This window comes from Hyaena hyaena, unplaced genomic scaffold, assembly GCF_003009895.1.
Source record: "Hyaena hyaena isolate Hyena2069 unplaced genomic scaffold, ASM300989v1 scaffold_539, whole genome shotgun sequence".
In the NCBI taxonomy this organism is placed as follows: Eukaryota; Metazoa; Chordata; class Mammalia; order Carnivora; family Hyaenidae; genus Hyaena; species Hyaena hyaena.
This window is the reverse complement of record NW_024081169.1, coordinates 1,262,335-1,276,676: the sequence shown is the minus strand read 5'-3', so window position 1 is coordinate 1,276,676 and position 14,342 is coordinate 1,262,335. Positions and strand designations below refer to the sequence as shown.

Below are 14,342 nucleotides of genomic sequence, written 5' to 3'. Positions count from 1 at the left end.
GCCGTAGCAGGTGCTTAACAAGGAAGAAGTGAATCTATGTCTCTTGTTTGCCACCATTTGACCATTATTCTACTTACAGAACATTTGACCATTGATCTACTTGGCCTCCTGACTGCTAAGAAATGAGTTCTGTTCATGGATACCATTGGAGTCTCAACCCTAAAAAACAACCTTTGCTTATGGGGGCATTAAAGCCTTGGGAATCATGAAGGTCTATCCTGCAAGACCTTAAAAGGGGACGGTGCAGCTGGTACATGCTCCTGTAGCCTCGCGATCAGGGGAAAGACAAGGGGCAAATAGGGCATCAAAGGCACCTACTTGTCCCGCTGGGCCAGGGCCTCAGTGTACTGGTCAGGATTGCCCCGGGCCATTGGTGCCTCCTCCCTGTCCTTGGTGACCCCCTTCAGCCTCTCCGAGAGCTCCAGGTTACACTCCTTCTCGGCTTCCACCAGAGCTGCCATCCGCGCGGCTTCATGCTTTGCTAGCCTGGATTCCTATGAAAAGCACGAAAAGGTGAGAGGCTGCAAAGCCCCACCTAAGTTAGAAGCCCCAGACTGTGGACTCTTGACGAGTGGGAAGGAGAGCAGGGAGAGGAAAGGCGAATGCCAGGAGGCAGAGCAGTAGGGCAAGAGATGAGAGAGGCCCCGTGGGCACGGACGTCGGAAGCCCGGCTTACCTCCTGTAGAAGCTGGATCTTATTCTCCAGGAGCTCGTACACGTGCTCCGTCTCCTGCTGTCTCTCCTCAAACTGGCGCCGGAGCTCGGCTTCATTGTGGCTGTTGAGATTCTCCACGTCGGCCCTACAATCACGGAGCACTAGCCGGTCAGAGCTAGTCAGGTAATTTAGCAAGTGGACCCATTAAAGTTGTGGTAATAATTCAGAGTCACACTGAAGTGAAGCACTGTTCCCTCTGCAATTATGTGTGGAACTGCTCTTTCCAACCTTTTCGGGTGCTCTTTCAGGAACACTCATTTTTTAAAATTATAATTTGCTTGCCAATCAGAATATACTTGACTTTCTAGAGGCTTCATTATTGCTATTGCTTCAAGAGGAGAATCTTTCATGGGGGAGGTGGGTAGTCATCAAATGGTTCAGAATTCAACATCCATGTTCATCTGTCCTTGGTCTCTTCCATTTAGACTGCTCTCCCAGAGTGCTTTGCTAATTCTCTGCCTTTCTTGCTATTTGAATTTAAAGTGTTCCTTCCACTTAGGTCGCTGGGACAGAATACCCATTTGGATGCAGCCCCAGAAATGCTCACCTCCTTTACAGTCATTAACCCACAGACCTTCCTAAATCTGGCCTACCGATCCAGAGTTCTATCCAGTTTTTCCATGGTCCCTTGCAGAGCACAGACATTTAATCTGTGGAAGCTCAGGGTTCTGGCCCAGTTTTACTTCTCTGATGTCCTTAGGAATGAATGTCCAGGCGCTAGCATGTAGGGGGTAAGGTGTCACCAGCTTATTTATAGCTCACAACAGCTGCCCTTGGATATCTGAGGATTAACAATTTGGAGGCAGTATCAGGTGCCGAATGATCTTAATTCCGGTTTGGTTTTATTCCTGTTGTAAGCCATTTGTTGAGAACCATGGACCATCTTCGTGTTCTCAGGGCAGAGAACAATATTGGGCATTCATAGGTTCATGATCAATCAAAGCTGCTCCATCCAAGCCCAGTGATAAGTTAATGTTTGGCTCAGAAGGTTGTGTCTCTGAAGACCAAAGGGGACTTTCCCAAAGATTATAGGATTCTTTGGTTGATAATGGACACTACTCTGCACCATCCCAGGGGCTATATTTATCTTGAGTTCCCATTTTATTATACAGATTTAGGGGAGTCGAGGGTCTTGGTTGTACAAGGGACACAACTCAAGAAAATAGCCCAAGACCTGTAAATATGCAGACCTCAAGAATCACCAGTTTTTACTTTGACTTCATATTCCTTGACAAATGCAATAGACAACAGTTAACTACAATATCTTGAGAATGGAAGTTATACATTTTCTGAGTAACTCAGCAAGGACTGCCTGATTTAATAGGCTACAGCTGTTGTAAAGTCACATGGGCCTTGAACTTGATGCCAGAAGGTGTGGGCTCTGCCACTCATTTGAGAAGAGTTTATCGTACCTTAGTTTTCTCATTTCTAAAAATTAAATGACTATTAAATTTAGAAATTAAATTTAAATAAATTAATTTAATTAAATTAATTAAAAATCTAATTAAAAGTTGAACTGACATAAAATATTTTTAAAAAGCATTACACAAAGGTAAGCATTTATTTCTCAATCATTGTATGCTTTCCTAAAATCTATTAAGCTTACTTAATGCCTTAGTAAGTCTTTAGTAATACTAGCATTGTGTGTATAATTGAGCCTGCCTTTGAGTATTCCGATCTTGCTGGACTGTCATCCTAAATATCAAGAAATTTTGTAGAGACAAACAGAATGCCAGATCAGATTGAATGTATACTGATCCCAGGATGGATTCTAAAAATTATTTTGAAGAACAATTTTAACAATACTTGTTGAAAACAAAGGGTTAATTATTAAAACTATTGAACTATAAAAGTATCCATTTTAACAATACAAAAGTGGGGCGCCTGGGTGGCTTAGTCGGTTAAGTGTCCGACTTTCACTTAGGTCATGATCTCGCGATTCGTGGGTTCAAGCCCCTCGTCAGGCTCTGTGCTGACTGCCAGCTCAGAGCCTGGAGCCTATTTCAGAGTCTGTGTCTCCCTCTCTCTCTGACCCTCCCCTGCTCACACTGTCTCTCTCTCTCTCCTAGAAAGAAATAAAAAAACATTAAAAAAAAATACAAAAGTATATAAAGAAAAAAACCTGACTTCTCCCCATCAAAAAACTCTGATCTCACTTCCCCGATACAAGTAATGTTAAAGAATTTGGTATATAACCCTCCAGTTTCTGTCTATGTATAATCAAGCAAACATATGTAGACACAAAGAAGACTGCCTTTGACAAAGGGCCTTATATCATCAAAATCACCCAGGACTTTTTCCCCTTCCTTAGTCGATCAGGGACTTTCCACCAAGAAAATCATACAGAGCTAAATCATTCTTTTAAATGACTGCATAATACTCCACAGTATGGTTCTAACAAAATGTCCTCAACCACTGCCCTGTTGATGGATAGCTGTTTCTCATTTTTCACCACTTATAAATAATGATGCAGTAAATATCCTTCATCTTTCATACTCCTGCTTTTATTTATGAAGGATAAATTCCTTCTAGAGATTATTTGGTCAAAGGAAGTGTGCATTCTTCACTTCATTGGCAGTGCCACATACCAAATATGCTGCCACAATTCAAGCCTTCACCAGCAGTGTATGCGAGGGCCCATTTCCTCCCAGATCTATGTCAGCCCTTGATGGTAACAGCAGATTGTTGAACAGAAAGTTTATAATCTTAGGCCCGGTGAATTTCCAATCTATGCAAAGCCCGGCAGATTTAGTACATGAGAGAGCCAAAGAGAAAGCAAGCACATTGTTTCAGTTCCTCAACTGGACATAGTGTTCAAATGCCGGAGTTAAGGTGAAGGAATGTGGTTCCATATCTACTGTTCTCAGACTTTCAGACTTTCCAGACTCTGGGAAGGACCAACAGCTCAACTGGTTCAAACTGCAACTCACCATGTTTTATCTAGATGCTGTTTCTTGTCCTGGAGTTCTCGTTTCAGGCTCTCTACTTCAACCTTCAGCTCGATGTTCTGAAAAGCACACAGGCATTAATCATCATTAACTGCCACAGATCCTCTATCCCGGAACCAGGCTCCTACTTGAGTCTTGCCTTGGTTCACAGCTTCTCATTTTATCCCAGCCCTCTTCACGGCCCATGACATAAAGGAGATTCAGGTGGGTCAGTACCCCAGTCAGGAATGAATGGACTCTACAGCTTTAGATTTCCCCAGAGCTGCTCATCATTCTCCCAACCCATTCATTACTTCTCCTGGATGAGGAACACTGCCCAAGCCTGTTTGTTCTCTAAAGCACTGGACAACAGCGTGTATATTAAAATAATTTCTTCTTGAGGGACCTGGCTGGCTCACTTGGTAGAGTACAAAACTTGTAACCTCAGGGTCAGGAGTTCAAGCCCCACATTGGGTGTGGAGTCTACTTTAAAAACATAATAATAATACAAAATATTTTTGTAAATAATGTGAATCTGTTTCTGAAAGCCAAATAGCTGCATATAGAATTATATTTAATATAAATGGGGATGTAATTATTTAAAGAAGTTATGCTGTGGGGCACCTGGGTGGCTCAGCTGGTTAAGCGTCCAACTTTTGGTTTCAAGCTCAGTCATGATCTCGTGGTTTCATGAATTTGAGCCCTGCATCAGGCTCTGTGCTGACAGCAGGGAGCTTGCTTGGGATTCTCTCTCTCCCTCTTTCTCTCTGCCCCTCCCCTACTTATGCTGTCTCTCTCAAAAATAAATAAATAAACTTTAAAAAAAAAAAGGAAATTATGTTGTAAACATTTTTGAAAACAATACCCTGCCTCTATGGTTACACTGGATTTTCATAAATTGCATTCGCTTAAAAGTAGAGGGGAATATGCTGGTAGATCTATGAAGGGGATAATTAATTTCTGTTGAGGTGAAACAGCAATAAATCATGACCTGACAAGCAGAAAAAGAAAATAAAAACATCCCAAGAGAAGTAAAGTATGTCCGGAGATTTGGTGAAATGTCCATGGGCTGGAATCTGGGGAGGAGTGGGAAATGAGTACCGAACATAGTTGACAACTAGTTTGTGAAAGCAGTGCTAAGACTGAAGAGTAGTCAGTAGACAACAAGAACTCCTTAGGGAGCTTTGGGCAAAATATTGCCACGATCAGGTCGAGCAAGGAAGGAGTCTGGAGTAGACGCAAAGAAGATGAATGCGTCGGGAGTCAACTGTGTGGATTAAGGACAGGGACTATTTGGCGCCAAAGTACAGGGAGAAAGACTCAAAAGGCATTTCCAAGGAAGAATCCATGAGGCTTTCCGGGTTTGTAAGACAGCGAGGAGCAGAGACAAGGCCAAGATTTCTAGCATATGGGTGGCAATGCATACTTGTAACTAAAATAGGGAACAGTAAAAGAGGAGCAGGTGTGTAGGGGAACCTCAAGAGGGGTCTAAAAATACTAGCCAGGGATTTACTTTATTAAAGCTTAGAGCTGAGTACAGAGATGAGTTAGTCCTTCCCCTGAATACATAGTATTAAGCAGGGAGAACTTTATTAATACTACGTGCTGGACTTCATCCGATGCACCTCAGCTTTCCCACAGGTATACTGCGCTTGCTTTCTTTTTTAATGAAGACAGTAATATCTATTCCACAGGGGACTTTGTGCAGATTCAAAGGGATAAGGTACATAATATACTTAGAATACCTAGAACTCTGCCTTGCACACAGCTTCCCAACATCCTTTGTTCCCTGGCTAACTAGTGCCAGTCAAGAGATCTCAGCCTCACCAGGAGAAGTATTTAAATCTGGAAGAAGAAAAAAATGGGATGTTAGCTGCACTGGAGTTAAAAGAAAAGAAAAAAGAAAAACAAATGGAGAATGCAAATTCTGTTGGCTCTATCTGTTCCAATCCTAGATAAGAAAATGGAGGCAATACTTGAATTAATTTGGCAAAAGATTCCAGGTCCCTCATTTTAAAGACAAGGAAATTGAAACTCAAAGGGTTCCTCTAAGATAAAAATAATCAGGTCCAGCACTCCATTTTTGCTCCAGCATTTCAGCCAAAGACCAGTTCAGGAAGCACGACCAAGCTGATTTAGTAGAATGTGGTAAATTATAGAATTAGGGAATGTGCTACATTAGGCAGTCAGTATAGTGGTCAAGAGCATAGGCCTTGAAGGTGATGAGGGCTTGGCAAGTCACCTGCTCTTTCTTAAAGCCTCAACTTCCTCATCTATCAAGGGAGGGGGATCAAAATGGCACCCATCTAAGTAGGATGTTAAGAAGATTAAGTGAAATAATGCACAAAATGTACATGGTATGACACAAAGCATTCAAAAAATGTTAGCTATAATTAACTATAAAAAACAAAATTTTCCCTCTCTGACTAAGATAGCTGAAGTTCTCAACCAATCACATGTTGAACTAATGTTCTGTCATGGAAAGGAAAGAAAATTATTACACTGAAGGTAGGATGTCCCAGACACCTGCACACAAATACACCCCCAATCTGAACAGTCTTCACATGAGCATTACCCTTCTGAGGTAAGTAGAAAAGAGAAATGAAAAGGAGGGAAAGAAAGAAAAGAATAAAGAGGAAAGACAAAAAATACAACTACTTCTCTAGGCTTTAGCATTATGTCTACTCAACTAGATAGTAAAATTTATGAGGCTCACACAGATCTACTAAAATAGTTTCATCTCCAGAAGATTGGATCCTAAGTCTTATGATCAGTTATTCTAGTGGATCAAAGCACTTTCACAGCTGTTACAACATCGACCACATGGAAATGCAAGTGCACACTAATTTCCAGCATTACAATTCAACCCTTCTTCTGTAACCTCTTTCTACAGAAAACATCACTGCCTAGTTTATCACATTTATGCATTCTCCACTAGTAAATATTCATATGTAAATTGTCAAATTCTAAGTACAGCTGGAGTGGATCCCACATTAACTGCATCTGCTTATTTTACCACCAAATCTTGTCAGCTCTTTGTCAAGATAACTGAGGAAATTTTTGTATTCAAGAAAGAAAGGGGTGGCTGGCGCGGGGGTGGGTGGAAGAGAGAGCCTCTTTTTTCACATGTCCGCAGAGGAGTATTCACCCATCTAACACAAGGGAAAGTGTCAGTGATGAAGCTAAAATTAAATGATGAGAAACAAATACAATAAACTTTCATTATAATGAAACCTATATTACCTAGAGCTTGAGAAATGGGCTAATGATGAGTTTATAGATTAACCGTGTCTAATCAGACTTTATCTGTGTAGGCATCTTGTTTTGTTTTGGGAAAAATCACTTGACCAGAGTCTTAACCACAATTCGTGTTAAACACAGGATTCTCCTGAAGTCATTTCCACCCCGGTGTTTACTGCAACGTTCAACACACAACTGGGTAAAAAGCAACCATCAGTAACCAATTACCTGACTCCTCTCCAAGGCTACAGTTTTAACTCTACAAATTGACCCACTGCTCACAGAATTCCCAACGTGACTATCCCTTCTAAAAACAGTAAGATTTTCAACTTCTTGCCCCAACAGAAGCTATGACACAGTGAATTCTAAAATACCACTTAAAAATGAGAAATGGTTTTGCCTGACCAATTAAAAAAAATCTTAACCCAAAGTATATCAATCCTCTCAGAGTTAGAGGAGTAGCATTATTACCAAATATATTAACTAGGTTAATAGTTTGTACACTGTCTTTCACCGGTCACTTTTAGAAGTGGGAAAGGGACAAGTTTAAATTGAAAAAGCGGGGTCACAGCCAGGCAGTGTTAACAGGGCTGCCCTGACTCTTGTAGGCTCCTCTCCTCCACACTTAACACACTCTTAGTGTGGAAAGGGACTTGAAAGTTCTCATGGGGAATAATGAAGTTGTCCAACATGCATTTCTCTCAGTATGCTTGCAATCCAGTTGAGGAGAGAAGAGAAAAATTCAGTACTTTTAATATTAATTAATTTAATTCTAAAGGTATTTACTAGGGATGTGGGTGGTAGATGGGCTAGTGATATAGGCATTGAAGAGGGCACCTGGGATGAGCCCTGGGTGTTGTACGTAAGCAATGAATCACTGAATTCTATTCCAAAAACCAATATTGCACTGTATGTTGGCTAACTGAAATTTATAAAAATAAATAAGCAAAGAAAGAAAGAAAGAAAAAAGGAAAGAAAGAAAGAAAGGGATTTGCTAAAAATACTAAGATACTAAAGGTGATCACTGATGAGGAAGTTCAGATATGACCTAACCCAGGGAAGACTTAATGGGTGAGTAACATATAGAAGGGTGAAGGTCACTGTAGATGAAGAAATATGATATGAAGATAGAAATTGCTACATAATCCAAATGTACACGTGCCACTCAGTAGCTCACTTATTTCAAACATAAATATTTGATATAGCAAAATTCTAGAATAACTAAACATTTCCATCAATTGATGAATAGATGAATAAAATGTGGTATACCCATGCAGTGGAATGTTATTTGGACATAAAAAGGAATGATACATGCTACGACATGGATGATTGAAAACGATATGCTCGGTGAAAGTCGTCAGTCATAAAGAACATAATTTTGTTTGTATGAAATGTCCAGAACAGCCAAACACACAGAGAAATAAAGAATACTGATGGAGGGAGGTAGACTGGGGGTCAGAGGAGGGGAAAGAGGAGACAAAGGCATTGGAGAGAGTGATGGTTAATGAACTGCAGTTTTTTCTTGAATGATGAAAATATTCTAAATTTTTTTTAATGTTTTTATTTTATTTCTAGGAGAGAGAGAGAGAGACAGCGTGAGCAGGGGAGGGTCAGAGAGAGAGGGAGTCACAGACTCTGAAACAGGCTCCAGGCTCTGAGCTGGCAGTCAGCACAGAGCCCGACACGGGGCTTGAACCCACGAACCGCGAGATCATGACCTAAGAGAAAGTCTGATGCTCAACCGACTAAGCCACCCAGGTGCCCCTTGATGAAAATATTCTAAAATTGATTGCTATGATATTTGCACAACTCTGCACAGTATAGAAACACTGATGTGTAACTGAATTATATACACTTTAAATGGGTGAGTTGTAATGGTATGTGAATTTTATCTCTATTAAATTGCTATAAAAATGGTTCAAAAAGCCCTAGGAAGTTATAATAGTTATAATTAAATGATAACAATTGCCAACAGCTTATTGCACACGCACTTAGAACAGTATGTAGCATATAGGAACATCATTACTATATCTAAACTACAAAGCAAAACTATACATGGTCTTCAAGCTTCTCTAACAAGGATTAGCACTGGGTATTTCAAAACCTCTTTGTAATCTTGGTTTCACCTGGTTACCGCCCTGTGAGGTATTCCTTCCTTCCCACTGGGATCAGAGTAAATAGTCTCATTATTGGTCTCCTCAAACTCAGTCTCTTCACCATTTAAATTCTTCCCAAAGCGTATTTCTCATTAATTTACTCCCTTCACTAAAAAAGCTTTTAATGGTTTGTAACTGCACAGCAATTAAATTTTACACAACTGAGCCTGATAACAGAGTATCTTCCAAATCCGACCTCAGCCTACCTGTCTACTCCTATCACACTTCCTCCGCCTGACTGGGCCTCCCACGTATGCCCTACGCTTTCTCAGTGCCCCGTCTCTGTGCTTCCTTCAGGTTCATTCTTAAGTGCCACGTCCCTTGTGAAACCTTACTTTACTCCCCATCAAAAGTCCTTTCTTTATTTCTTTAAGTTTATTTATTTATTTTGAGAGGGTGTGCGTGTGTGAGAGAGAGTGAGGGGAGGGGCAGAAAGGAAGGGAGAGAGAATCCCAAGCAGGTTCCACACTGCCGGTGCAGAGTCCTGGGATCACGACCTGAGCCGAAATCAAGAGCTGGATGCCTAACTGATGGAGCCACCCAGGCACCCCAAAAGTCATTACTTCTGATGTCACATCATTCTTTGTATTTCAACAAGGGCACACTATAAAATGCTTTGTAAATCTACACATCTTATGTATCTGCCCTCCAGACAGAGAAAAATGACGGTGCTTGGAACTAGCCGGGTGTGCTCTTTGCTAGCTTTTGCCTTCAGCTTCATGACGGTGGGAGAGGGGCTTTAGGGCAGGCACACCTAGAGTGCCACCAGAAAGCTGAGTGACTTTTTCTGTGTAAGTTCCTTAGCCTCTTAGAACCTAATTTCCTCAGGGATAAAATGAGGTGAGAAAAATTATCTTGAGGGGCGTAGTGAGTGATAAATGAAATAACCTAAGTAAAGTACCCCACACGTTGTCTGATTCACAAAACTCCCAGAGCTTTGCACTTGGATGCGTAGTAAACACACTGAATATGTAAACATTATCTAAAAGGTATATTATTAGCTCGTTAGAGACAAAAGGTTACTAAAACTGAGATGTAAAAAAGAGAAAGAATTCTGAATCCTGCTTAGGATTCTAGCCTCCCCTTCTTCCTCCTTCCTCCCCACAAAAGGGCCAACCATTCTACTCCTGTGCACTACACCAAGACTCAAGAGATACAAAGTAGGCTCTTAAAATGGACATTTGAAAGGGAAAATTGACCATGGACCAAGTATTAGGTAATATTAAGGAACTACTTTTAAGCTTTTTGGGTACAATAATAATAGTGTTTACGTTATGTTTAAAAACAAAGCCCTCATGTGTTTGAGGTAAATTCTAATGTCTTTCCAGACACATTTTGAGGATGTCTGAGAGCTGCCATAAGGAGGGGGGCACAGAGCCAGCAGAGCCTTGGTGCCTACTGAAGCCGGGTGGCGGGTACGTGGGTCCCCAGGACATGGGATGGGTACATAAGATGTTCTCTTCATCTTTGTACATGTTCAAAATTTTTTATAATGAAAAGTCAAAAGGGGCAATTTCAACAGGAAAGGTAAAATGTTCATATTCTTTTTTGATTGTTGAATTTTGAGCTCTGGCATTACTAAGGTCACTGGGAACAAAGAACATTTGGCCCCCAGGTGAAACAGATCAAAGTAGGTTAACTTCCAGTTATAAAATGAGTCATAGAGAGGAAAAGTACAGCATGGAGAACACAGTCAATAATATTGTAATAACATTGTTCAATGACAGGTGCTGACTACACTCACTGTGCTGAGCACTGACTAATGTATGGACTTGCTGAATCAATGTGTTGTACATCTGAAACTAATATAACAGTGTATGTTAATTGTACTTCAATAAAAAAATGAAATTACCTCCCTCTAAGTGCAGGACCAGGATGCCATCAGTCACTCCCCAGCAGCCATTTTTCCTGATAACCAGAATTCTGAGTGACAGGAGCCTATGGCAAGATAGTCTCCAAGACTCCTTCAGCCTCTGCTGGTACCGCTCTGCTCTCCTCTAAACCAAGAGTTTCCGCTGATGGAGAAATCACTCCCACGTGCGTCCTTGGGAGTCATCAAGTCTCTACCAGAGCTGCTCTCGGCCTGTGATGGCTTCCCCCCTCTTTGTAAACCTGTCCCTTTTTTTTTTTTTAAAATATTTATTTATTTTTGAGACACAGAGAGACAGAGCATGAGCACGGGAGGGGCAGAGAGAGAGGGAGACACAGGATCCGAAACAGGCTCTGAGCTGTCAGCACAGAGCCCGATGCGGGGCTCAAACCCACAAACCGTGAGATCATGACCTGAGCCGAAGTAGGATGCCCAACCGACTGAGCCAACCAGGCACCCCTGTAAACCTGTTCTTCAACACTGTTGGACTCCAGCTTTCCCTCCTCCAGGAGACGGTCTCCAATTCCCCGTCAGAATTCCTTTCTCTCCATTCCCGCTAGTTTATCACTAAGGTGACTATAATTTAACACCCATACCGAGACTCTTCTGAAGATGAAAATATTATATTTAAACCATAATTACACCAGGACAACAGGCAACAGCGAGAGTACCCTGTATACCAGGCCACGTGGTCATATGAAGCCTGTCGTCTCTAGCACAGTGTTCACCTTACCCTGCCTTGATGAGTTATTTAAAATGTCCAGCTCCTCCTCTCGATTTTGATGCCTAGAAAAGTACTTTGCTCTCAGTAGCTCAACTACTGAGAATAAACAGTTTATCACCTGCCTTGAACTGCTACCTCACATTTTTGTTTCTGTATGTAACTTCAGGCAAGCATGTGGGTGTTTCAAATAATCTTCGAGTACTTTGAGGACAGATTATACCTTATTTCATCTCTCACAGTTTACTGCTGGGGTAAGAGCAGACACTTAAAATAAGAGGCTTGACAGCACACTAGCATGCATTGGCGATAAAATCAGCAAGTACAGTATGCCCTGGAGATGCAAAGTTGCCAGAACCAAAGTTCCTCCCATTGCAGTTTTTGACCTCAAGAAGGTCTCAGTGTAGTAAGCGGTGAACTGGGGTCGGTGCGTGAAGGAAACGGGTATCGCACCTTTGCAAGACAGCAGGTTACAAGCCAGAGAGGAGAACAGCCTTCCATAAAAGAATCTTTGTTTGAGACAAAAGTAAGAATAGCCAACTCTCACTTCAAAGTAATTCTATAAAGTAAAAGAATTCAAGAAGAAATAGGTTAGTTGGAGGAAGAGTCTCAAAATCTTGTGAGCAGACCCTCTTATAATTTGTGATTATTCAAAGTGAAAACTAATTCTCAGTGGGTGAGTTTTATTTTAAAATATTTTTTTGACGGGGCGCCTGGGTGGCTTAGTCGGTTAAGCGTCCGACTTTCGCTTAGGTCATGATCTCGCGGTTCGTGGGTTCGGGCCCCGCGTCGGGCTCTGTGCTGACTGCCAGCTCAGAGCCTGGAGCCTGTTTCAGTCTGTGACTCCCTNCGGTTCGTGGGTTCGAGCCCCGTGTCGGGCTCTGTGCTGACTGCCAGCTCAGAGCCTGGAGCCTGTTTCAGTCTGTGACTCCCTCTCTGTCTGACCCTCCCCTGCTCACGCTGTCTCTCTCTCTCTCTCCTAGAAATAAATAAAACATTTAAAAAAAAAATATTTTTTTGAATCATCCCCCTTCTAGGAAAAGTGGAGTTCATAAATATTTTTATTGCATGGAGAGTTAAATTTCTTTTCTGGACCTCTCTGAAACCACTGGGGCAAAGCCACAGATCTATAAAACAGGGTGAAGTATTGAGTATTTTCTAAAATTTTTGAATGTTTATTTTTTGAGAGAGAGAGAGAGAGAGAGGCAGGCAGAGAGAGAGGGAGACAGGGGATCTGAAGCAGAGTCTGTGCAGACAGTAGAGAGCCCGATGTGATGCAGGGCTCAAGCTCACAAACTGTGAGATCATGACCTGAGCTGAAGTCGGATGCTCAATCGACTGAGCCACCCAGATTGTGTGTTTTCATAAGGGGTTCTGTGTGTTCTGAGTAAGGGACAAACAGCTGGTCCCTACTCAATCCCTAGAAACACATTTTAGTAGCTTCCAAGTGAGTTCTTTTGTAGATGAAATTTCTTTCCATTCACCCAGTTTTAAAGCAAAACTCGAACTCTAGTGGGTCTAAGTACTAGGCTCTGTCATTAAGTAACTGTGTGATCTTGCACGAGTCACACCTAAAGCTTTCTGTTTTTACACAAAGAGCCTCTTGCTCTTGTCCATAAGAATTATAATACAGCTTGCATCGCTCATCTCAGTTGATGTGAGACACCTACCTAGAAAATGTTCAAATTCACAACAGTAAAGTCCTTAGACCCCAGGGTGGAGGAGAGACTTTATCCAGAGTCCAGTCCCTGCCTTTCTACAGATTCCAGGTTCACTGTCATCCGCTAGCACAGCTAAGCCCCAAATTACACACACAGGTTGCCCCGACATGTGACAAGTGTCCTTCATTGTCAGGGACAGGACAGTGAGGCAGTGTCCTCAGCCTCAGTAACCAGAAGACGGCAAGGCCAGGGCACTCTTCTGCCAGAGACGCCTTAGTGTCAGTCCTCCAAAGCGATGGAAAAAACCACGTGGAAAAGTTTCAGTTTATACAATACAAAATACAAGGATCTTCATCCAAATACAAAACTCCACTATTCAGGCCACTCAAGCCCTACCCATGTCAGTCCTTAGCAGGGGCCTGAAAACAACACCATTTCCTTCCTAGCCAGTGCACTTTGCTTAGACAAACACAGACATCCATATCTGAGTAGGCACTTAGGCCATGGGTGGGTCCTCGGGCAATCGGGTATTTGGACAGATGCAGCCAGGGCTCACGTGTTGGGGGGCGGGGAGAGAAAGAGAGACAGAAAGACAGAGATAGAAAGGGTGACCATTGGGCAGAGGACAGGGTAGCTGACTTGTGAGCTTTGTTTATTTGTATTTTCATTTAATATTTACTGAGCATCTACTTTGGATGGTTAAGGCACTCTAATGGGCACTAGAAAGAACAAGGCAGGGGCAATCACAGTCCTCAGGGAATTCATAGCCTATGGTGGCAATTAACCCAATGATTATAATAGACTGTGATAAACAGAGGGGACTGAGGGGCAACTAGCTGGCTCAGTTGGAACAGGCAACTCTTAATCCCGGGGTTGTGAGTTTGGGCCCCACGTTGGGTGCAGAGATTTACTTAAATGTGAATCCTAAGGGATGCCTGGCTGGCTCAATCAGTTAAGCATTCAACTCAATTTCAGCTCAGGTCATGAGCTCATGGTTGGTGGGATAGAGCCCCACGCCAGGCTCTGCACTGCACTGCACGGAGCCTGCTTGG

At 42.2% G+C, this 14,342-nt stretch overlaps 1 protein-coding gene across 4 annotated transcripts in view; it reads right to left on the bottom strand.

Moving 5' to 3' along the window:
- Nucleotides 1-14,342, bottom strand: part of LOC120247637 (myomegalin-like) — a 221,631-nt gene that overhangs the window by 103,407 nt on the left and 103,882 nt on the right. For all 4 annotated transcript variants that reach the window (XM_039255660.1, XM_039255659.1, XM_039255654.1 and 1 more), the window contains exons 5-7: nt 3,646-3,722; nt 677-800; nt 319-494 (exon numbers count right to left, since the gene is read on the bottom strand). In XM_039255660.1, coding sequence (XP_039111591.1) covers nt 319-494; nt 677-800; nt 3,646-3,722 — 377 coding nt within the window. The remainder of the gene's footprint in view (nt 1-318; nt 495-676; nt 801-3,645; nt 3,723-14,342) is intronic.